At 39.7% G+C, this 26161-nt stretch overlaps 1 protein-coding gene across 5 annotated transcripts in view; it reads right to left on the bottom strand.

Moving 5' to 3' along the window:
- Positions 1-26161, bottom strand: part of NBAS (NBAS subunit of NRZ tethering complex) — a 338668-nt gene that overhangs the window by 194302 nt on the left and 118205 nt on the right. For all 5 annotated transcript variants that reach the window (XM_075923472.1, XM_075923475.1, XM_075923474.1 and 2 more), the window contains 5 exons: positions 22032-22261; positions 20018-20130; positions 14664-14777; positions 5161-5274; positions 2546-2703 (listed from right to left, as the gene is read on the bottom strand). In XM_075923472.1, coding sequence (XP_075779587.1) covers positions 2546-2703; positions 5161-5274; positions 14664-14777; positions 20018-20130; positions 22032-22261 — 729 coding nt within the window. The remainder of the gene's footprint in view (positions 1-2545; positions 2704-5160; positions 5275-14663; positions 14778-20017; positions 20131-22031; positions 22262-26161) is intronic.

The raw sequence follows: 26161 nt of genomic DNA, 5'->3' as shown, positions 1-26161 counted from the left end.
GCATCCTGCCCCTGAGTCGGGGAGAAAAACTTGACACGCAAGACAGACAGACAGCAACTCCCTGACATTGATAAGCAGGGAGAGTTCCTTCCATATCCACAGATTTTGGGTCCGCACATCATTGACATGAACTCCTCAACATGAGAACGAAAGTTTTTCCCGTAGCAGCTCGTGAGTGGCTAAGTGCCTCGTGCACCGAAACCGGTGCGCTCTGGGTGACTGGTGCTGGATCTGATGCCGGTGCTAGATGAAGAGCTGCCTCCCCGAGAATGATCTTCAAATGCGACTTTTTCCCGCTTGGTATGCAGCTTGAAGCCCCTGCAGATCTTAGACGACTTGGACAGATGGGCTTCTCCAAGGCACTTGAAGAAGGCTTTGTGGGGGGTCACCATAGGGCACAGGCTTCTGGCACTTCATGCAGGGCTTGAAGCCTTGGGGCATGAGCATGCCCAATCACACACTGGGGACACGAAGTGAGCCCAGCACCGAAGTAACTTAACGATTTACAACAAGATAAGAGTAACAACTAGAAAAACACACTCACTAAAAATACAAAAACAGGTTAGAACTGCTAAGCGGAGCTTGCAGAGCAAGAGCATAATGTGTTACGATGACAGTCACTGGTAAGAAGGAAGTGAGTGGGTAGAGGGCCAGCAGGGGTAAATTTCAGCCAATATACTGGTGCTACTTCAGGGGCCTTTCCTGCTAACCCAACAGATACTGTAAAAGGAAAAACTTCCAATGATGTGTGCATGCAGTGCGCACATACCTACATGGAATGGACGTGAGCAATCACTCAAAGAAGAATAAACTCATACAACGTAACTTTTACAGAGTGACATTTCAGAGCACAAATTCAATTTCCCTTAATGCACCCTATGCAAAGCAATTTAGAAAAACTGAGTACATGGGCAAAAACAGGGTCAAACACAATGGAAATGTAGTTTTTTGTCTTACATGATAGCATTTATTCTCATCTTCTCAAATACATATATTAGTAGCCTTCTCAAGTACATATAATGAGAAATCTGATTATTACAAATTATATATGCATAAGGAATTTGCTTTTTAGGGCCCTGATTCTATGGAGAGCTAATAGCATGACTGGGCCCTAAATCCTCATTAATAATAACTAGATGATTTACCTGGCATTGCTCAGGTTCTTAATTCAAGTAAGTTTTGTTTTCCCTTCGTTTAAATCATTGTTCTGGGGTGGCGCTGGGAATGAGGGGTTCAATATACAGGCTGCTCTGGAGAGAGAAGACAACTCCAGCATTCTCTCACTGCAGCAGCTTGGAGCCAAGTGAGAAGCACCATGGTGCTGCAGCTGAAGTGGGCACAGTGGATGGAGGGGTACAGTTTTCCCAGTTGGGGGACGGACACACACACACACACACACACACACACACACACACACACACACACACACACACACACACACACACTCTATCACTCTGAAATATATAGTACGTAGCTGTCCCTTTCTCCACCCCAGCCCATGATGGCCCAGTGGGGTTATATCTGTCCTGATCCCAATCCTTTCCTACCAGACTCCTCCCTTTCCATTTTATGAGAAACAATCAAATTCCAGGTACAGCCCATTGTCCTGGCACAGACAAACCCTTACCTTTCTTTAAGTTATGATAAGAGGAAGTTGCATATCAAATGTGGAGGTCCTAGTTCTTACCATTTAGGAGGAGTTCTTGAACAAACGTTTATTTAACGTTTATTTCAGTAATCGTGCAACCGCAACAATTTTTATCAGGGACAGGGCCAGTAGCCAGTGCACTGACAGCTCCATTTCCAGGGAACCCTCTGGCCATCCCACACTGCTGCCTCTGATACAGATGCAGCAAGGGGTGTGGGTGTGTATGTAGTCATTTGGATTAACCGGTAAGACTGGGCTTATTGGTTAATGGTTTAAGTGACTTTACACTAACTTCCCTAACTCACAGAGGGAGAGACGGACAGACACACACACACACATATTTATAGGTGAAATCGTGGTCTCACTGAAGTCGATGGAAATTGTGTCATTTATTTCAACCGAGCCAGGATTTCACTCTCCGTTTGGCAGAACATGCAGAAAACTTGGGACAGGCAGTGGACGCATAAATAGATTGTGTACAAATAACATTGTGTCTAATGTACAAAATCCTTATAGACACTCAAGAATTCAAAGCAAAATTACATACACATTGTACATCCCAATCAAATGGTTAATTGGACAGTAAGTATTACAGAGCTGGAACAGAATGGTCTGTCTACAATATGACAGACTGTACTTCATTTTAGAAACCCTCTGAGGCTTTAGCACCTATCCAGTAGTACTAATATAACAGAAAAGAAACAGCAAGCTTACTGATGACAGAAAACATATTATAAAACAATATTTAACTATTCAGAAGGGAAGGTAAAAAAATACAGAAAAATAGATAAAACAAATTGTCAGGCTCTTAGGGGAAACACACAAAACAGTTACTTCCTGTTTCAGAAAACAACTATTCAGTTTACATTAGGAAATTTTTACAGAAATGCATCTTACCTGAGTCTGCAAAGAACTGCTTGCTGCCAGCAGTGACTCTATGGAACTTGGAGGGCAATGTGTCAGAGCAAAGGCAGTGAGCTCCCGCCGAGCACCCAAGTCTTGGTAGCCTTCCGATTGCCCTAATTGGCTGCATACCTCCCAGCTTTTAGAATAGCCTGCAAAGGGAACAAAAATATTGCCAAGCATAGTCACATATAATTAATAGTTTAATTGTGGGGGTGTTGGAAAAAGAAGAGAAACAGAGGAGCAGATTATGTTCTGTAATTCCATGCCTGAATCTCCATTTACACCTTCCTCCACTCATAAGCCATATTAAACTTGCAAGAATTAAAATGGGATTTGGACAGACAAGGAGAAACAAAGTCTCATCATTTCTATTAGCTATCCTACGGATTGGATGTGGGTGATGGGAACAAAAGAGGAACCACACTTCTCTAAAATATATACAATCTCCTCTGGTGACTAAGAGTCGAATGGCCCCAGATCAAACAAGAAACATGTAATACAGACAATGGCGTAAATGTTTGCAAATGCGCACAAAAAGCACAAATAGCTGGGAACCACTTTTTACATTGTAGGAGGGGTAAGAGGACATGCCAACCCCTTCCACCTTCACACACAGATACTTTACTTAATATTAGTAATATTTGGAGCTGCCACAGATTAACATCATGTTACAAACCCTTTGGCCCAATCTTTGGACTTTCCCTGTATATAACTGACAGGGATAGTCTAAATCATGGAAGAGCATTCAAATACAAAAAGGCACATGTAACTGAACCTAACCCAGGGACAAAAGGACTGAGCTCTTAGTTTCACAGTTTGTGTGTGTGTTCGTTGAAGAAGTAAGAACAGTATCTATTACTAGAGTACCTACAGCCCGATTAATAAAAGTGACTGAAACACCTAACTTGCACTTTTGGCACCAAAGACATTCATAAAATTCCCGCTCAGTTGAAGCCTAACTCTGCAGGTGTATAAAATCCCCAGATAACTAAATCTCCATAAGTGGGCATGAGCAATGCCGTGTAAGTCCAGATGCCACCAAACTACTAAGGCCTTAGTTCACACCTAAGTCCAGTGGGTTTCACAAGCAAGGTACTCTGCTGTCTCTCTCATCTCAGCAGGCCTAACCCTCGCAAAGGACGCAGGAAGTGGTACTGGTGACATGCCTTATGCACAATTGTCTAGTAGCTTAAACTCTCACTTTCAATGTTGGAGATCTGGATTCAAATCCCTATTCTACTCAATTCAGAGCAGTGTTTTGATTCCAGCACTTACAACTGACAGGCAAGCACACTAACAACTGGCCTATGAGTAACACTCTCCCTCGAACAGAACTAATATTTAAGTATTTCACACAAAGTGGAGCAGGAGAGAATGAGGGACACATTCTAAAACACACCACAGCCTGGTGGTTAGGATACTCACATGAGAGGTGAGACACCTGGGTAGAAGACCTTGCTCTGAATCCAGCAGAGCAGGAATGTGATCCCAGCTCTCCCAGGCCCCCAGGGAGTGGTCTAATCACTGGGCTGTTCGGTATAATTTAAGGAAGAGACCCACCACCTTTCTTGAGAAAGGGCTGACCCGAATTAGGCACCTAAAAAGGTTCACAACTATGAATCCTGAGCAGAGGGAATCATCATCCGCCAGCCTGTAGTTCAGAATCTAACTCCACCAAATTCAGGGTGAAGGATAGCTCCCTGTTCAGAGTGCTGGCTTCTGTAAATCCTTTTCTCAGTATCTAATTATGTCCACACATTGTATAAGGAACCTCTTTTGAATATAGTCCCTAGCCTTATGTAAAGGGATGAAAAACATTCTCAGAATAATATAACAGTACCCCTAACAACTTTATAACCAGTAACTTCATTCCTCACTATTTCATTACTTGTATAACTTAATGGTTTAATAAGTTATATAGGCCTTTCATTATACTGTGAAGCTTCTAAATTGATTTAACTTTTTTAGGTTGAAACCAGATCCTAGCATAGCTTCATGAAGTAATGTGCTTGTGTTATGTTGAAGAATTTACATACAAAATTATTTTAAAATGAATGGCCCTACTAGGTCTTCACAAAATGTAAATGAATGAACTTACCACTAGGATCTATAGGGGTCTTTCTATTTTAATAGTATTTCAATGAATATGCATTAATTAACAACATTTTTAATTTATCACACATGGGGATTCATATAAGATAAATTAAAAAAACCCAACATTTTCTTCTCTCCTCCCTCCATAGGAATAATTTGGAAATAAACCACTGTGGACACAATTAAAACCAAATCCAGCTGGGACAGATTTATGAGACACTGCCATGAAAATAAAGGATATCTGAATTAAAATACATAATTTCTGGAGACAGATCACACAGAATTAATCTAACTGAAAACCTGCAATCTTTCAGGTGACTTAAATGTTTTGTAGTCCATGTGATTTATGTAGGCAACATGGCATTCTACACTTTCTGTATTCTAAAAAACTATATTCTAATTTCTACAAACAAAATGTTATTGATTTACCAATTAAGTTAGTCTGGGATAACACATTTTATATAATGTCAGAAAATTCATGAGAGGACTTTTTCATTAGGGGTTAACTTCACCTGTCGCCATAAGCTCTTGGCAGTGCATACTAGCAGCTTTGTAGTCCTGGAAATGGAGAGCTTGTTCCACTAAAAGGATCAAAACCTGGCCTTTTCTCTCTGTCTGGTCATCTCCTGTAAGTAGAGCAAAAAAGTTATACCAATTATTTCAAAAGTCAATAGTAAATTAAGTATTAACACAGTATTTCACAGGAATATTTCTGCATATTTTGAAAGAAAGCCATTTTCTTTCACAACACACCAATTGGTGGTTTGGATGCTATAATATGCATCTATCTCTTCCTGATGGAACCAAGACATTGTGTATTCAATTACTGAAATTGGCAACAGTCTGCACAAACCGTGTGTGTGTGTGTGTGTGTGTGTGTGTGTGTGTGTGTGTATGTATATATATATATATATATATATAGATAGATAGATAGATAGATAGATAGATAGATAGATAGATAGATAGATAGATAGATAGATAGATAGATAGATAGATAGCTAGAGGAACTCACGTCAGTATGCATTATGTATAAAGAGAAAAACACTTTTTTGAAAAAATAAATACAATCTAGTTAATTACCATTTTATATGTTGCCCAAGATCTTCAAACAGGGGGTTTAAAAATTATGCTCCAATTATCAAAATGATCACCAATTAAGTCTCTAGATATGGATTTATTTTTAATTGGAGTTGCTGCATGCTTCAATGTTAGCTTGGCCTCCTCACTTGTTCATTCCTTAACCTCTCCACTAAGAAAAACTGTCATACTGTGTTAACAATTATTTACCATTGGGAGCTGGACTGCTACAAAACTCCTCTCATCCAGGCTACTGCCCAGTAATCAAATGGAAACAACTTTTGATCATTTTTAACTAGGATAAATTTGAACCAGCATCCTCGAGATTAAATGTTTCTAGATAACTGCCAGAAATCCAGTGCCTGCCCCATGCCATTGACACCTTTCTAATATATTATACCTAAACAGGGAGATTCCATCTCAGCAGCACACAAAAAGAAGGAATAACCTAAGTGCAGGAAATGGATCTGTGCCTGTTACTCAGAAATCGCTTTGATCACTAGTCAATTGAAATTTATTATTGTTTAAAATCAGTAGGAGAACAATTGGAGCTGTTCTTCTCTTAATTGATCTTAAGTGGTCATATGGATTAGAGATTTTTTCCCAATTTACGACAATTTATTTTAAAGCAAGAATCTCTCCCTCTGTGTGTCTTACAAGAGTGCAAATGCACTGTTAGCACCATTCTCTCTTATCTTACAATTCTTTGTATCGTATATCAATGTGCCTCTGATTTAAACTCCCATTATCTTGATGCACACTTGTTATAACAAAGGGTAATAACAAAAATATGACTAGCAAACCTTCTGCAATGCCAAACTAGAACATTTTTCATGTGGCTTTTGCTGACTCAGTGTAGCCACTTAAAATTTTACTCCCTAGAGATTTCCAGTATTTTCTCTTATTCTTCCACTTAGACCTGGAAATCACTGCCACTGCTTTGTATCAAGTCTTAAAGAAATGTCTTTTAATGTCTAGACCCTCATCCCTTGCAATAATGGCATGAGGTATTCAAGATTTTTCTTTAAAACCTTTGGTAAGATAAATGCCATCATAGACTAAGTGACTTACTTTATTCAAATATTTACTGTATTATTCCTATCTGCTAGTGCTGTAGACATCCAGCAGATTGAATAGCAAAGACATTTTAAAATCAGGAACTGGAAGTGCTGTACTACAATTATTTCTACGGCACTGTCTGTATATACAGCAGGGCTGTGTCTACACTGCACCCCTTTTCCGGAAAAGGGATGCAGATCAGACACATCGGAATAGCAAAATCCGCAGGGGATTTAAATATCCCCCGCGGCATTTGCATTTACATGGCTGCCGCTTTTTTCCGGCTTGGGGATAAGCCGGAGAAAAGCGCCCGTCTAGATGTGATTCTCCGGAAAATAAGCCCTTTTTCGGAGGATCTCTTATTCCTACTTGAAAGTATTCCCCAAGCCAGAAAAAAGCGGCAGCCATGTAAATGCAAATGCCGCGGGGGATATTTAAATCCCCCACGGATTTTGATATTCCGATGTGTCTAATCTGCATCCCTTTTCTGGAAAAGGGGTGCAGTGTAGACACGGCCCATGTGTTTAGAAACCACCACAGGACTACTCCCTAGCAGGAAGCCTGCTAAAAAACCTGTGGGTCCCCTAGATGATCGAGCTATAAAAGGAGCAATCAAGGACGATAAAGCCATTGCGGAGAAACTACATGATTTCTTTGCTTCACTCTTCACGGCTGAGGACGTTTGGGAGATTCCTGAATCTGCACCGTCCTTTGTGGGTGATGAATCTGAGGAACTGTCCCGGATTAAAGTGTCATTAGAGGAGGTTTTGGAACAAATAGAAAAACTTAATGTTAACAAATCTCCGGGTCCGGATGGCATTCATCCAAGGGTTCTAAAAGAACTCAAATGGGAAATGGCTGAGCTATTATCTGTGGTTTGTAACCTATCCTTTAAATCGGCTTCCGTACCTAATGAGTGGAAGGTAGCCAACGTCACACCAATATTTAAAAAGGGCTGTAGAGGCGATACTGGCAATTACAGACCGGTAAGTCTAACTTCAGTATCGGGCAAATTAGTCGAAACAATAGTAAAGAATAAAATAGTGAAGCATGTAGAAGAACATAATTTGTTGGACAAAAGTCAACATGGTTTCTGTAAAGGGAAATCCTGTCTTACTAATCTATTAGAGTTCTTCGAAGGGGTTAACAAACATGCGGACAAGGGGGATCCAGGAGATACCTGGATTTTCAGAAAGCCTTTGACAAGGTCCCTCACCAAAGGCTCTTGTGTAAATTACATGGCCATGGGATAAGAGGGAAGGTCCTTTCTTGGATTGAGAACTAGTTAAAAGACAGGAAACAAAGGGTAGGAATAAATGGTAAATTTTCAGATTGGAGAGGGGTAACTAGTGGTGTACCCCAAGGGTCAGTCCTGGGACCAATCCTTTTCAACTTATTCATAAATGATGTGGAGAAAGGGGTAAGCAGTGAGGTAGTAAAGTTTGCAGATGATACAAAACTGTTTAGGATAGTAAAGACAGAAGCAGACTGTGAGGGACTCCAAGAAGATCTCACCAAACTGAGTGATTGGGCAACAAAATGGCAAATGAAATTTAATGTGGATAAGTGTAAAGTAATGCACATCGGGAAAAATAACCCCAACTATACGTACAGTATGATGGGAGCTAATTTGGCTATGACAAATCAGGAAAGAGATCTTGGATTTCTCTGAAAACTTCCATACAATGTGCAGCGGCAGTCCGAAAAGGCAAATAGGATGCTAGGAATTATTAGGAAAGGGATAGAAAATAAGACCCAAAATATCTTACTGCCCCTGTATAAAACTATGGTACGCCCACATCTTGAATACTGTGTACAGATGTGGTCTCCTCACCTAAAAAAAGATATTTTGGCCTTGGAAAGAGTTCAGAAAAGGGCAACTAAACTGATTAGGGGTTTGGATCGGGTCCCATATGAGGAGAGGTTAAAGCGACTGGGACTTTTCAGTTTAGAAAAGAGGAGACTGAGGGGGGATATGATAGAGGTATATAAAATCATGAGTGGTGTGGAGAGGGCCGATAAAGAAAAGTTATTTATTAGTTCCCATAATAGAAGAACTAGAGGACACCAAATGAAATTAATGGGGAGCAGATTTAAAACTAATAAAAGAAAGTTCTTCTTCACACAGCGTGTAGTCAACCTGTGGAACTCCTTGCCAGAGGAGGCTGTGAAGGCTAGGACTATAATAGAGTTTAAAGAGAAGCTAGATAATTTCATGGAGGTTAGGTCCATAAAAGGCTATTAGCCAGGGGATAAAATGGTGTCCTTGGCCTCTGTCTGTCAGAGGCTGGAGAGGGATGGCAGGAGACAAATCGCTTGATCATTGTCTTCGGTCCACCCTCTCTGGGGCACCTGGTGCTGGCCACTGTCGGTAGACAGGATACTGGGCTAGATGGACCTTTGGTCTGACCCAGTACAGCCGTTCTTATGTTCTAAGGACTTGTATGCTTTGATTTTGTGACTACTAAGAGTCACTCTACTACGTATTTACAGAATTCTTAAAGAATATCATGCATCTTATCTTATGGCAAACATCATAAATACAGTCAGGTTTTGAAGGGTATTTTTGCTCAATATGGCAACTTTCAAGTGTGCTACTGTGTGTCCATGGAGGTTAAAGTGCTCTCCTTCTGGTTTTTGTATGTTGCTCTTCTTGATAACTGATTTCTGTCCATTTATTCTTTGGCACAGAGACAGTCCAGCTTGTCCAGTGTACATGGCAGATGAGCACTGCTGGTATATATCACATTAGTGAGTATGCAGATGAACGAGCCCCTGGTGGGATGGCTGATGTGGTTAGGTCCTATGGTGGTGAAATTTCTGAGCTGGAATTCTGAGCAGCAGGGCGCCCCAGCCGGTTGGCTCCTTCTTACTGGAGTAGTGCACCAAGGCACATCAGCTTGTTTTCAGTTCTGGTTCAGTTTCTTTCAAATTTTGCTGAGTTATGTCAGTTTTGAGTACTGTACTTGATTTTGTGATTCTGTCCCTTTTCTGTTTGGTTTTATGAGAAGCAATCCCATTCTAGGCACATCCTGTTTTCTTGGCATAACAAAACTCCATACATTGCTTCAAGTTATGATAAAAGGAAGCTGTATATCAAATTTGGTGTTCCTAGCTCTTACCTTTTAGGAGTTGTTGATCAGACAGACAAACTCTCTAAAATATATAGCAGATACGGACTGTTAAAGGACATCAGAGTCTCTATGTACACACTATATTTAAGGATGAATCAGTATTTCCATTTCAATTCCTGTTTTGCAAGAGTTTATTAATGTGATCATAACAATCGACTGACTTTAAACTTGGTGTGAGGTGCTGGATGAAGAGTAAATTTCAGTTGCTTTAGGGCTGTTATGATCATGAACAAAAAATCTTCATAATGTAAAAGTTATATAAACTGAACAGTGCAAAAGTGCGTTCAGCTTATTCTGAAAAAGTGATACAGAGCCCTATCCAAGGACATACAACTTTCATTCAAGTCAATGCTGCCATATCTAGGCATGTCAAAGTTAACGAATGGCAGATTTAAACACAAACACTGTGTAATAAGACTGTGGAACTCACCACCACATGATGATAAAGGTCAAGAAGAATTTAACAAGTGTTTTTTTTTTTTTTTTTTTTTTTTTTTACAAAAAGTCGTATTTATTTTATGGATAATATCCAATTACAAAAAAGAAGATTAACAAAAATTCTCAATGGATACAAAATAACTTCAAGTATCAAGATTTAAAATTTACACTAATGTCTAGTTATTAGGGATTAGGATGGACCTTAGCTGGGGAGAGGGGGAGCAGATTGGTTTTTTTTTTTAATCTGGACTATTTTCTTGTACCTTGGTCCAAAGCATTTTGCACTGGTTCCTGTTCAAGACCAGATGGATTAGGGGTCTGACATGCTGTGGTAATTTATATAATCCTGCAAATAGCCTATTCTTTGAGAGTCATTCAGATCTTAATTTGTAAATTTTCTAATTCCAACAACTGAGAGTTTAAAGATATAAATAGCATAATAAAGCCATTTGAAACAGCACTGATATTTAAGCTCTAAATGTAATGCCCCAAAATAGTTCAGAACTGCTAACATGGAACATTGTCTATTGCTAAACAGAGCAATAAAGCCTGTTCAAGGTTGTTGAATTTGTTTGTTTGCAACTAATGCTCCTTTCTAATGAGGTAGCTCCTCAAGAAAGAAAAGATATTAAGCCATTTTTTTTTACAAGCAAGTCTCATGTTTTAGATCATACATGACCAAATCCCAACTCTCATAAGGAATAGGAATGAATATGCATTAATAATTATGGCATTAATTGTAGGCAAGGTATGCATTCAGTACAAAAACAAACTAAAGGCTTACAGGAAAGAGTATCTCCATTATTGCAGTAAGACCTGACAGTCTGGCATGCTATAAGCTTCCACAGGCAGTACAAATATAAAGTTATATGCAGAGTGATTTTATGCATAAAATAATTACTCCATTACTTTGAAGTGTTTTGTTGCTATTATGAAGTGGCACTATTGCTGACAACATCGGAACATACAATTCTTTATATTTATTTAACCTAGAGACCACAAAAATATTAGCACCCGTTAAAACACTATGTTTTGCTCAATGAGATAGCCTCTTGAAACACACTAATTTCCATGAAATTCCATATTTATCTTGGGAGTGACTATTACCATTATATCTGAGATTTTATTTCTGAAAAAAGCTGCCTGCTGTGCTAGGAAAACAATTATTATTGCACAAAGAATCCCACTATTGGCTGAAATCTCCACTATATTTTTTAATCTTTATCTAAATTCCTTTGGTTGGTTCTCCTTCCTCTTATCATTCAGGTTACCAATTAGACAAAAAAAAAAAAAAGAAACATAATTAGCCTGACCACCATCACCTCTGGAAGAACGAAGGGAAACACAAGGAGCTCAAACATAAGACAACGCACTTTTCAGCCTATTCAGTTTAATTGAGATTCCTTTAAAAAATGTGCCGAAACACTGCCTTGAGAGTGAGCGAGTTATTTAATTTTATCTACACATTATTTACTGGAATGAGCTAGGGAATGGTTATTACTTATTTATATTCATGAGTCATATGTATCAAATTATTTTATTATATATATTTATATGACCCTAACTTATCATTATATGACATTATTGCTAAGCAAACTGAATAGGCAGGACAGTACTATTACTCCTTCTCTACCTCCCTTAGGAAGTACACTCCCACTCAACCATCCATAACTCTCAGTGGCCCACAATCTCTTCCTTAATACCATGCTCCTTATTGCATTTGTCAATATTCAAGATATTATTTTACATTATAACTGTTTACAAGTACAACAGAAAGGGACAGAAGGAGCATTTAATAAGATAATGAGGTTGGTGCCATCAGATTCTCATGCTTCATGACTGATGCACTGCCACTCCAGCTTCTGAAGGAGTGGGGTCTATCCACAAAAGCTCATATTTTGTTCGTCTCTATGGTGCCACAGGACTACTCATTGTGGTAAAACATAGTATTTTATTTTCATTTATTCTTTCAAAAGGCGATGAAGACAACAAGATTCATGAGACTATGTAAGCCACATCAGAATACATCCTGATCACACTCCTCACATCCCAAGTCTAGGGAAAATATGTTTTATGCACACCAATATGCTTGTAAACATTAAAAGAAATCAAACAAGAATTTAGCATAAACAATATGCAAGAGGTAACACATATATAAAAAAGCAAGCCGGAGATTTGGTCTAGGTGGTGGGAAGTAAGGCTACGTCTAGACTGCATCCCTCTGCTGAGAGAGGAATGCAAATCAAGCACTTTGAAAGTGCAAATGAGCCCGGGATTTAAAAATCCCGGGCTTCATTTGCATGCTCACGTTCCGACACTGTGCCGATCATGCTCAGTGTCAAAAGTGAAAGTAAAGTGTAGCCGCGGCTCTGCTGACAACGGGGAGCTTTTTCGGCAGCTCCTGTACTCCTCAAAAAATGAGCCTAAGACGTACAAGAGACACACACAGAAAGGCTAGTTTCCCCAACCAACACCCAAAACTTTGAGACAGTCCTAATCGTACAATCTCTAGGAATGCCTCCAAAATACCACTAACAGCAGTTATTATTGAGCTATGGTAGAAAAGAGTCATATATAAATACTAGATATTAATAGCATTACACATAATTTAGGTGTTGAACACACTTCAGCAGATGGATCTGGAGGAACATGCCCAATTCACTTGCCTTCCTTTTCTGCAATAGCAGAAAATTCAATATGGAAGAGCTATTGTATTGCATGTCTGTCATGACCAGGAGAGTTAGGCAGCAACCTGGGGATTAAGGGATTAACTGTACCTAAGACAGGTAGCAGTCAGCCAATAAAAATGCAGATAAGAATTTCGAATTGGGACAAAGGAATTTTTAGGTTTTTCCCCTCCTTTGTCTCTGGGCAGTTTCTCTCCAAATACTGAGGGAGACAAACATGTCTCTCTCTCTCTCTCCAAGAAAAAACTCTTTACTATCTGCAAGTAGGGTAAAGTTTTATGTAAATCTGTTAGGTTTTATTGTTTTATGGTTTGGGAATCTGATGTCTGTGCATTTAAAAATGGGTTTTCCTCTACTTTGTAACTAAGCTCTTGGCCCATGGAGGGTCCCCGCATAAGTATATTAATTGGTGACTTTTCCATCTAGTCATTATGCTTGTAACAGGAGTATTGTGGTGATAATAAAAGTTCTTTCTCTTTCTTTTTTATTAATTTGTGCTGTCCCCCACTTCTGCATTTATCGTGCCAGAGTGGGGAAAAAGCCTTGACAAAGTCCAAACCTGCAAGATATTCAAAACCTTAAATAAGCTTTCAGCCCAAATATGTAACCTTCAGCATAAAAATATGCTAAATAAACTATATACATATATATTGCACTGAAGTTTATGTGAAACACAACTTTTCTTCTCTTACATGAACAAGACTGTTTGATAAATCAAATTACATGAACAGGATTGTTTGATAAATCAAACTAGCATACTTGATAAGGTTTAAAAAATTGAAATTTTAATACTAACATTTGATTCTACAGGAAAAAACATTCTAAGTCGCCACTGAGCAGGGATGAGCAATAATTTTTGGTGGGGGGGGCCACTCCAAGATTTTGGTAAGTGGTCAAGGACTGCACTTTTCTGTGGAGGGAGTACAGGGTCCAGGATGGAAGCTGGATGCAGAAGGGCACATGGGGTAAGGGAACGGGGTTCAGGAGACAGTTGGGGGTCTGAGAGGGTGTTTGGGTGAAGGAAGGGATTATGACCTGGGGCAAGGGGATGCAGAGGGTTTGGAAGGTGACCTGAGGGAGAGAGTTGGGGTGTAAGAGGGGCAGGAGTGCCAGAGATGCTTACCTAAGAATCTCCCAGCCTGCAGCATCTCCAAGGCAGGCTGGGCTCCCTGCCTGCTGCAGCCCCAGACTGCTTGAAAATACAAGTTGTTCTCTCCACATGGCTCGCAGCTCCTGGTGGGGGGGAGTAGGAAGAGGCTTTCCCCCCCCGTCTCCCAGGACAATCTTTCAGCTCTGATTGGCTGGCTGTTTCCAGCCAATAAGAGCTGAGAGACTGTCTGAGGTCAGTTTTTATTGGCTGGTTGTTTCTGGACGATAGGAGCTGAGCATCGGGCTGGAGATGGGGAGATCACATGAAGATTTCCCCTCTTCCTGCAGAACAGAGAAACACAGCTTTAAACTGCAGGCAGCTGTGTATCTAAGGGAGCCGGCAGAGTAGTTCTCATGCTGGATCTGGTGGCTTGGAGGGCCAGATCAAGGCCCCAGGCCATATTTTGCTCAGCCCTGCCCTTGAGCATAACATATACCCTGCATTGCAGTTTAACATTTACATCAGTTTACCTGCAACTCTCAGTAAATCTGCAAGTCCCATGATCTTGGCAGACTGTTTGTAGTTTGTAGGCAACTGAGAAATACAATCCTTGATGAGGCTGAGTCGATCAGAACATAAACGTACTGTTTAAAACAAATATGGTATGTTAAAGGGAGATTATATGGGCAAACTTTCTCTAGTTTAGCTGGAACTGTTGATTAAAGTGCAAACACACACACTCATACTGCATAACAATTACATTACAGTTTAATGAGGACTACAGATACAGAAGGTCCTTCACAAACACGTAAAATACATTTCCCCTGTCCTGAAAAGTCTGCAATTTGCATTAGCACTTTAGGGGCACATTTTAACAGTAGTCGCAATTACCTACATTTCATATTGTAATGTTGATAACCTATAAAGTGTTTAATACAGTAATTTTGTATGGTTTACGTAAAACAATATACTAAAGTTTATGTTTTACGCCAGTATTGACCTTCATAATTGTTTTAGGCAAGCCTCCCACTCCAAAAAATGAGCCCTCTTCATGTTACTAGACAACTTTGAATAGACCATACAGAGTACTAGCCATCAAAACTTTCTATTTAATACTCAAGTGAGCAGTAAATGAATTTAGGTAGGGAAAAACACGAATATTGGCATATTATATTAGAAAAATCTCTATTAAGATGACATATCAATAAGACCAACATAAAAATAGCCATGTACTGCAAGTTTTATAAAGGCCCTCTGGAAATCAAATGGTAAGCAGAGTAAAGATTTAAGACAAGAAACGTAACAAAAGTACAGATTTTTGGGTAGGTTCTGTAACACAACACATTAGCAAGAACCATTAAATCTTTGTAATTTACTGATTACAGCAGTTAAATTTATCAAGTATTTCTCATCCTAATTAAAATATAACACAGGTTCTCCACTGAGCACACAGTCAACCTGCGGAACTTCCTGCCAGAGAATGTGAAGAAGGCTAGAACTTTAACAGGGTACAAAAAAGAGCTAGGTTGATTCATGGAGGTTAGGTCTATCAATGGCTATTAGCCAGGATGGGTAGGAATGGTGTCCTTAGCCTCTGTTTCTCTGGAAGAAGGTGACAGGGGAGGAATCAAGTGAGAATTACCTGTTGTGATCCCTCCCTCTGGGGCATCTGGTATTGGCCACTGCTGGCAGACAGGACACTGGGCTAGATGAACCTTTGGTCTGACCCAGTATGGCCATTCTTATGTTCTTAATATTGTGGTTTCATAAATATCAAAGATGGGGATTTCAGACGTATTCACTATTGACCTAACTTTGGAGTTTAACGCTGACTTCAGTGCAATTAGACCAATGCTGACCACTTTGGTAAAATCATATCCCCAAATTTTAATTTCACTCCCTGTGCCTGTACACAAGTACAAATTGCGACAAATTCAGCTTGCTTTACAATACTGCACTGATGTAACTGAACAGAATTTAGCTCAGAATGTGGAGGTAAAAACTAACATTACATGGGCAATAATATACAATAGTTCTACAGTGGTGTATCCCTACTGACTTCAATAATTACCCATGATGTGTAAGATTGAAAAAAAGATCAGAGCCGTAAATTAAGTGGAAACACCAAAAAGTTTAAAAGATATAAGGAATCCCATTTTAAGACTGAAATGCTATAAAAAGCACCACTTCAAATTAAAAAAAAACTAAAATTAAACATTAACTTAATGTTTTAACTTGGTCCTAAAAGTGTAAAAAAAAAAAAAAGCAATTTTCACACAGAATATTAAAAAGTCCTAAAGGCTTCATAATCATGTCATTATTTTTAAAGCTATCATTTCAGCAATTCTGTTTCTCAAACAAATATATTAAACAGGGTTATTTTTACATTTTATGAATATACCAAGGACTCAGCCAAACACAAGACTGCCCTTATAAAATATGTCAGTCTTCTTGAGATTGAAGATAAAAAATAGGAGTAAATTGTATAATTCAAAGTGAAAAAGTTAATATTGGCCAGATAGGCATACAAAAATTCAAGGCAGGGACTTTGGAAACTCTTAATCTTCTTCTTACTGGCTCTCTAAATCCTTACTGCAAAGCCATATTCCAATAAAGTAAAATAGATTAATTGAATGGGAAGGGAGAACAGACACAGGCTCCAATCCTAATTCTTGTCTGCAGGAAAGGAAGGAGAGGTAGTGTTTCTTTTCTTCTTTAAAACAAACTCATGAGACAGTCAGCTACTACAGCAATAGCTGGTAGGTAGATGAATATTCTAATAAAGGCCAGGTGGAATCAAAAAACTTTTATTTGACCCAAATTTGTGGTTCCACAGGCAGTCAGAAAGGAAGGAAGTATAGATGGATAATCAAACGAAATGTCTTAAGGTTAACACTTTATACTCACAAGAAGGGAATCTGTAAATGTTTTTGAACAAGACTCCGGGACTGGTATGGCTCTTGGCACATAAATGCTGGCTGTCCCTGGTGCATGCGCCTTGTCGGGACAAGGCAGCTTGCGTGTTCTTATGATCCCAGGAGCTATGCCAGTGGGAGCTTAGTGGTCCTGGTAAGTTCAACCAAGCTAGAAAGGTCAAGGGGAGAGGAGCCAGACTAAGAATGCACACCAGTCCTCCAGGATTAGGCGTTTGGCTCAGGGCTAACAACTCTGTCCTAGAAAAAGCTTTTCTTATGGAAATAGCAAAAAAGATTTCTCTCAACTGTGTGTGACAGCTTTCCAGAGTCACTTATAGTGACTAGTATGACTGCCAGTGGTGAAAGCAGAAACGAAGCTATTGACGTGAAGACAGAAGTCCTGAGAACCAAGATTAAGACCAAAATTGTATTCTGGAATGTACGTAAGGGAAGCAGAAACGAGGACGACCCAAGACAACATAGCGCTGGACCGTTAAAGTAGAAATGAAGAGCATGAATTACACTTGGGGCACTACTGAGAGGCTGGCCAGAGACAGACAGAAGCGGAGGATCTTTGTTGCTGCCCTATACGCCAGTGGGCATGAAGGACGATGACGATGATGATGACAATGTTGGAGTGCTGTTCAGGAAGCTTCTACACTATAAAACAATTTACTACTTGTGCTCCTAGTATAGGTTTTTGCTGGTACCTTAACATTGCATAAACAAAGCCTTCCAAAATTCTAACAACTCACTTAACCCAGTATTAAATATTAGATCTTTCAGGACTTCATGAATTTTGTTAGTTTTCATTAGTTCACGGTCACCTAAATTCTATTTAAAGAGTATGGGCAAGCAAAGATGCACATGAAGGAAAAGTGGAGCTAGAAAACAAATAGCAAAAAAAGAATTAACAGAAAAGATGTAAAAGAAGCTAAAAGAAAAACAAAATGAAATAAATGATTGGAAAACTGATTGTAATGGAGAGAAGGAATGCTGATCAAGCACGCGGTGACTAAGGAGTTAAACTCAGGTAACTAGCGAAAGTGTTGGCCAAGGGCCAGGAGAAGCAATCGAGATAGAGGGATGAAATTGGAATTGTATAAGATTCCTTGCCTGCTTTGCGTAGGAGAGAAAAACCAGGAGTTGAGATACAGAAAATGGTTTAAACACAGGCAGGACTACCATGCCTCCAGAAAATTCAAGGCATGGAAGTGGACTGAACCAAGGAAAGATTGGATGCAAGTAAAGGAGAAAAAAGTGCATCTAGTCACCTTAGGGGTATTTTTTTTTCTTTGTTTTGTAGTTTGGTTTGAACTGCTCTGTGTGAGTCTATGTCTCACCTCCCCATTTACCATCTAGCACTGTGCCCAGAGACTTTTTTCTGTGTTTTAATTTGTTTGCCTTTATCAAGTTTATATTTTGTTTTGTAATAAAAATCATTGTTTTAAGGTGATGATTTGATTCTTGTGTCCTGGAGGGTCTGTCTGTCTGCGTGTATCTGCATGCCTCACACTGAGAAGTTAGCTTGTTTTTTTTTTCTTTTTTCAAGCTCTTTTAGGGCAAAAGAGCTTGGGGTACCCCGGAGATGGGTTCAAGTGCTGACCCCCTTTTTTTAGGGGGTAAAAATCACTTGATGGCAGCAGCAATTCCCCAAAATCCATGTATTGTGATTCTGAGGGGAAGTTTTTGTAACCAGTGTCTATAGAGGCAAAGGGGTTGTTTTGGGGGGGGAGGGTGAGGGGGGAGTTGAGCTTTGCGGGCCCCCATCTTCTGCACTCGGATTGTCAGAGTGGGAAACAGCCCTGACATTGACAATGAAAACAGAGGATAAAGTAAACTGACTAGGTCCAGAAAAAAAGCAATATTTGTGGATAAAAGCTAATGGAGCCATTATCTGAAGAATATCTGATATAACTTATGGAGAGAGGAAATAAAACGTGACAAAGACTATTTGAAGAGGAAGAGGATATCCAGAAATACAGATATGATCACCTCTCTCTCTCTGTTACATCTGTAACACACTGCAAGTCTCGTACATATTTGGCAGTTAGCTAAAGATTACTATTCTGTTTGTCGCAAAAAAAAGTAAAACCTGGGGTTAGAGGGGACATAAGAACATAACATAAGAATGGCCATACTGGGTCAGACCAAAGGTCCATCTAGCTCAGTATCCTGTCTGCCAACAGTGGCCAATGCTAAGTGCCCCAAAGGGAATGAACAGAACAGGTCAAGTGATCCATACCCTGTTGCCAATTCCCAGCTTCTGACAAACAGAGGCTAAAGACACCATTCCTGCCCAACCTCGCAGAGCCACTGATGGACCTAACCTCCATGAATTTATCTAGGGTTTTTTTTAATCTTCCTCAAAGTCCTGGTCTTCCCAATACTTTCTGGCAAAGTTAAGATAAGTTAAGATAAAAAGTTAAGATAAAGAAAAGTGAAGCTAATTAAATTAAGACTCATACTCTCACATAAACCAGAGAAAAGTTTTGAGACCATCCTAACATCTTAGTGAGCAAGATAATACTGCACAGATAAGCAGGGAGAGGGGAAAAGAGATATGCATGTGCACATATACTTGTTCCTCTCTCCACTGTTCTGAAATATTCAGATAAAATGCACTGCAATACTCAAGCACAACGTGCACTAAAAATGTGAACCCACAACTTTAATTTTCTTCCTTTCATGCACTAAATAGTGCCTCACCCTTAATGTTATTTTAATGTCATCTTTAATATATTTAAATTATTGTATGATAATGTCTAGCTTGGATAAACGTCTTGCAGCTATATGAAAACTTTAAAAGTGATTTTATTCCTTTACAAGATTAATTTATCTGAAAGATTTTGAAGAGAGAAGAATAAAACAGTACCATTAAAAGTGACAGGCTTCATATCACATACCATAGCTATGGTATACTGGATAAGCTACAGGAAATATTAAAACTATACACTATTAAACTATACCTTGTAATGGCAAGATTGTCACACCAAATTCATCCAGATAGTTAAGAGCACGAACGAGGTCTAGCTCCTCTTGGACAGCACTGGGGCAGTCGACAATAAGTTGTAAGCAGCACCTAAATAAATAGGAAAAGAACATTATGCACTCCTGTAAAAAGATCAGACAAGTTACTCTTTTAGATACAGAAATTATAACTTCTTATAGTTGACTCTGAAAAGTGACGGCAAAATAACGATTTATTATATATTTTGGTTTGTCAAGCTTAGAAACTGCATCATGTGACTTAAGTTTTACATGACTCCTCGTTAGCTGACCGATGGTCTGTGACACCCAGAAGCACAGACTACTTATCAAATATCTTAGCTGGGTGACCCAGCTAAAATATGAATGACCTAAATAAAGATACTGAACACCTAAATTAGAAGTAAAGAAAAAAAAATTAGGACTTCTAATACTCTAGCACGTTTAACAAAACAAACACCAAGACATTTAAATTTAGTGAAACATTTAGTGCAGCATGTAAGGGCACACTTCTGTGCATCATTTTGACAAAGCTTTTTAGCCTTGTCAAAAACAGCACACAATGTCAAAAAAGCCCAAGGTCAAGGACCCCAGGCAGTTCATCCAGCAATGTTTTGTATTATAAAACATTCCAGAATGAATATGATAAATGAAAAATTGTCTGACATTGTAGCAAGTACAAATAAGTCTTCTATGCATGAACAAAATACTATTTCTCAAGTAGTATAATAAAATAAAAATTATTATTGTCTTTAAAACAATCTTTTGTCTTATCTGCACAGTGAAAGACGCATCACTCCATAAGAAAAGACCGTTACCTGTGTTAAATAACTAGTGTTCTTCAAGACGTGTCACTCATAAATGTACCACAATAGGGGCACATGCTTACCATATACGTTGATACCAGAAGTTTTTTCCCTTATCAGAACCCATAGGGGAGCAACTCTAGTGGCCCCTGGATGAACCCTCATGCCACTATATCATGTTTCCTGTCATACCAGAAAACACGTGCCCAAAAGCCACACTGGCCCTTGGGCAACTGGGTCCCTGGCAGGAAGATGAGGATTGCCAAGGACCAGACACCCTAGGGTCACCTACCCACCTCCACCTCACCCATTTCCCTGACACCATCCTCATCCCCTTCCCCCAACCCTGAGCAACCCTGACCCATGACACCAGTCCATGCTGGGAATCCAGCATCATGTCCCCCACAAGATTGGAGCCAATGCTGGTTTCCTTTGGGGGAAGAGGGATGCTGTTCCTCCCCTCCCCACAAGAAAAGCCGGAGCAGAGCCCAAGGCAAGAGACCAAGCAGAGTGTGCAGTGGAGAGAGCCGCTTCCCCACTCCTGGAGAGCAGTGTGGACCAGGGTAGGGTATTAGTCCAGCTTCACAGAGCCTGTAAGCGTTGCCTCACACAAAGAGCACAGTTTAGAATCAATCAAGTTGCTTGTGGGACAGCTCTTCCATGTCCACACAAGGGCAGAGGTATCTGACGTGCTGCAACAGCAGATCCAGGGGGATCAACACATTGCTATTTACCCAAATGTAGGGTAGAAGGAAGAAGATCATAAGGTGCAAATGCACAAAAAGGAATACAAATAAAGAATTAAAGCAAAATTGTTAGGAGAAATGAAATGTCACCTTGTTCCACTGCCAGAGGCAGAAAGGTTGGCTGCTTAAGATGAAGGGCAGAGTTTAGCCACAGGTGGGGAAGATTATCCCATTAGGAATCATTAAGGTGAGAAGCAATGCAACTGGAGAGTAATTTATCTCAGCCAGACAGCCTTTTGTACTTTCAGGTCTTCAAAGCTGTGGTTACAGTCTCCTCCCTCCCCCATTTACTTTACACAAGGGGACAGAAATTACAGGAGAATTTGGCCAAAGCCTTTTTTTTTTTTAAAGTGAAATTCATCATCTACTACACATAAAATGAAGGACTCAAGAGATAAAGAATATGGAATAGAGAGAAAGAGAGAAAACATGTTTTACTATACCTGGCTAAATCCATGCAGCTATCAGTCAAGCTGGTAGAAGAATTGAAGTATTCTCTGCCAGCAGCCAAAACCAGTTCAATGCTTTTCTCATAGCTGACTCTATACTGTGGTTTTCCTTTTGAGGCAACACTAACTGGTGGATCCACTGACTCAACACTGCAATGCATCATTTGCCCAGCTAGGTGTATGTTTTCTAGATGGCTTGAACATAGAAGGCTTTCTGTAAATATCTGCAAAGTAGGATGGGTACATTTGTTACAATAGCATCAACTAAAAAAAGTGTTGAATTTTCTGAAGGTCCAAGCCATTTGAACATAAAGGTTCCTAATAATAAATGAGGAAAATGAGCTTAAGGTGTATCTGCAAAATTATTCCAGGATTAATATATGCATAAATAATTTTTCAAGTATTTGAACCACAAAAGAAGAGTAGGACAATAATTCCCATCTCTCTCTTTTTATTTTTTATTTACAGTACAAACTGAATTCTGTTACCTCAGTAACTGTTAACTTCAAAATAAAATCTTTAGTGACACAACAAGATTAATTAATAAAAATCAAAAGATAATATTTCACAATTAAAAAACATTTATAATTCAGATCTGACCCACACTAGAGGTCAAATTTTTGAAGTAGTTTTTTTTTTAATTCCTTTGTATAGATAGGGCTTAAAAATTAGAAGGGTAACATTTCTACAGTTTAATCAATATTTTATTCATTTGAATATTGTTGTATATAGATAATACTTAGGCATTCATGTAAAAATACGCAAGCACATTACTTTACAAATTAAAAACTCAAGCTTCAAAAATGGCCACTTTTTCCTCCAAATAGATTATGCTGCATTTCAAATTTGTAACTAATACACACGTTTTGCATGGAATTTTTTTAATAGTCTGCTATTAAGCAACTACCACAAATCCAAGTCCTGATACCATCAAGATTTACATAAATGCTTAACTTTACACAGTGTAATTTTGTAAGCAGTCCCACTGAAGTACCTTCAAGTCCACTTCAAGTGTGTAATTAAGTACATGATAAAGTCTGATCCCACTGCCTTGCCCATATGTAATATTACTGACTCCTCCATCATCCTCAGCTCTGGAAGGGAAATTTAACTATAGGTCTACTTACATCACAGAAAAAAAAATCTTAATTTTGCAGCATGGCTTAAACAACAAATTTCATAGATGTATTCCTACAAGTAGTATGCTGTAGTCCTGTTAGGTTAGTAAGTTGCTAAATCAAGGGTTCTCAAATTTTTTGCCCCCACTGTGATATTCTTTCAAAATATTTCAGGCTGTGATGACCCACTCCAATGCCAAGCCATCCTTACTTCTGTTATGCTGCTAATGGAAACTCTGCTTTCAGAGATGGGTACCCAGCCAGCAGCCACCACTCCCCAAGCTCTAAAGGCAGCACAGACCTAAGGATGGGAGTACCACAGGCCCCCCACTCAAAGAGCCAGATTTGAGAAGGGAGATTTCATGGTTCATGATACATTTTCATGGCTATGAATTAGTAATGCTCTAATAAAACACATTTAAGTTCATAACGAACATCATAACAACAACATTTCCCTTGGGTTTAATATTATTAATTTTAAAACAAGACTAATCTTCAAAGTATGAAAGTAGGATTGTTAATATGTCAATTTATTTTCAATAAAACATTTACCCATTTTAGCCTGAAGGAAAAAAAGGTATGATTATGTAAAATATACTTAAAACTGACTAAATTACCTTTCAGAATAGCTCAAATCAATGGATCATATTTTTTCTCCAATATAAAAGACATGTACAATCCCAGTTAACAAGAATAAAATATTTGAACACTAGTTATTATAACTTTGCATCAATCATTTTTAATACTGTGATAAAAATATAAAAACATTCTTGCAGTAGGCAGATTTTTTTCTTTCTCCAAATTTCATTACATTTAGAACAGCATGCCTGTATTTCTAAACACTCAGATACTATAGTGATGGCTACCACAGAAAAGCCATTAAATAAAATATAGTTTATTTTATTCTTTCATCTTCATTCATAAGGACAGAGCTCTACTAGAAGTACATAAAAGATTACCTAGAAACAAAGAGGAATCTCACTGTCATGACATTCTTACATATATGCCCTGTCCCTATGCACGTCAAACAACAGGAGATAACTTGTATCCAAAATTCTGTGTCTCATTCCTATACTTAAAACCACTCAGTGGGGCAAGAACATATATACTTTGAGCAAATGCTTTACCCAAAAATATTGCCCTTGAGCTGGATATGGCCTGCCAAGCCTTTGGATCCAGCCCTGACACACTGGGACCCTATGGAACACTCCCTGCCTGCCTCAGGGGCGATGGGGGGGGAGAGAAAAGCACAAAGTTTCCCCTGCCCCAGGTCTAAACTAACCCTTCTACGTACCCTTCAGTAACCCTTTCATCAGGTCAGAATGCTCTCCTGCACTCATACGCCTCCCGGAACCTGCACTCCAATAACTCTGTCGCAGGTAACAGCCCACTCCTCCACCCAAACTCCTTCTCAGACCCAACACCCCCTCCTGCAACCCAATACCCTACCCCAAGCTCCCTTCTTCCCCCCGCCTCAGACCCAAACCCCATCCATAGAAAAGTACGGCACTTGACCAGTTACCAAAATCTTGGAGTGGCCTCCCACACCTACCGTAAAATTGCGAGTATAATGCACACTTTTTTTCCAACTTTTTTTGGGTAAAAGTCGGGGTGCACGTTATACATAGGTGTTATTTTGGTAGCGCCTTGGCTCGCTACCTACCCGGTGCTCCGTCAGGCTGCGCCAGGGGGGTCCCTGTGGCAGGCACGAGCTTGGCGAGCACCGGGGAGGGAAGAGGCTGTGCAGCCCAAACCTTCCAGGTGAGCCTGCAGGTGGGAGCAGCGTGTCCCTCCCTCCTACTCTCCTGCAGCCCGTGGCTGCCTCCGGGAAGTGGGCGAGGCTGGGCTTGGTGCTGGCACAGTGCACAGGCAGCTGTCTGGGAGGGCGGGGCGGCAGGTTTCAACTCCGGCACCGGCTCCCCAGGCTGCACGTGCATTTCCCAGGCGAGTCTTCAAGTGAGAGCAGCGCGTCCCTCCCTCCCGCTCTCCTGCAGCCTGGGGCCGCCTCCAGGAAGTGGGAGAGGCTGGGCTTGGTGCTGGCGGGTTGGCTCCTGGCTGCAGGACAGCCACCTGTTGGCAGAAGTTGTGAGGCTGCTAAGCTCGATAGTTTCAAAGCACATTATACATAGGAGTTCCGATTTTTTCATTACGCTAAGATTCCAAAGTCAGGATGTGCATCATACATAGGTGTGCATTATACTCGCAATTTTACGGTAAGCTACAGATAAAAGCGTAGACCAGGGGTGTCCAAACTTTTTTCAAAGAGGGCCAGATTTGATGAAGTGAACATGCGTGAGGGCCGACCATTTTGCCTGACATTCTTTGAACCATTAAAATTAAATGGAAATTAACTATTTTATGCAAAGTTTATTGCAAACGGCATACTTTTCATTTCGTCACATGGATGACAAATCTAAACAGGTGTTAAATCACTCTGCCTTTCATATCTGAAGGCCAGATGGAAAAAAAAATCCAGGAAGCTGAAATATATGTCAGGAACATTGTAAAGTACATTACGTATTATTGGTAATAAAGGTTGTCTGTCAACTTTTAAGTTAAAAAAATATGAACAGGAACATAACGCCAAGTATACATGTTGTGTCCAAATATATTTATAACTGATTTAGACCAACTGACATTAACTGAGATTTTACAATGTATTCATCTCAATACATATGGATTCGTTGGGGGCCATAAAAGATAGATATTGCCAAATTACCTGTGGGGCCATATTAAACCAGAACACGGGCCGCAATTGGCCCGCGGGCTGGACTTTGGACATGCCTGGCGTAGACCGTCAAACCAGTGCCATTCTCCAAAAGGATGCCCAGAGATTTCTTTCCATCAAGTTACATAACACTTCATAAGAGTCCCAACATAAATGTTCCATTGTTGATGCAGGCCTATTCTTTTCTAAGGCCACACATAATTTTAACAACAGAAGATATTAATTTAGTAGTGCTGAGTGCTAACGGAAGATACAGGAGAACCTCAGAGTTATGAACA

The sequence above is a fragment of the Pelodiscus sinensis genome, chromosome 3, assembly GCF_049634645.1.
Source record: "Pelodiscus sinensis isolate JC-2024 chromosome 3, ASM4963464v1, whole genome shotgun sequence".
Lineage (NCBI taxonomy): Eukaryota > Metazoa > Chordata > Testudines > Trionychidae > Pelodiscus > Pelodiscus sinensis.
The sequence above is the reverse complement of the archived record's forward strand: the minus strand, read 5'-3'. Positions and strand labels throughout refer to the sequence as shown.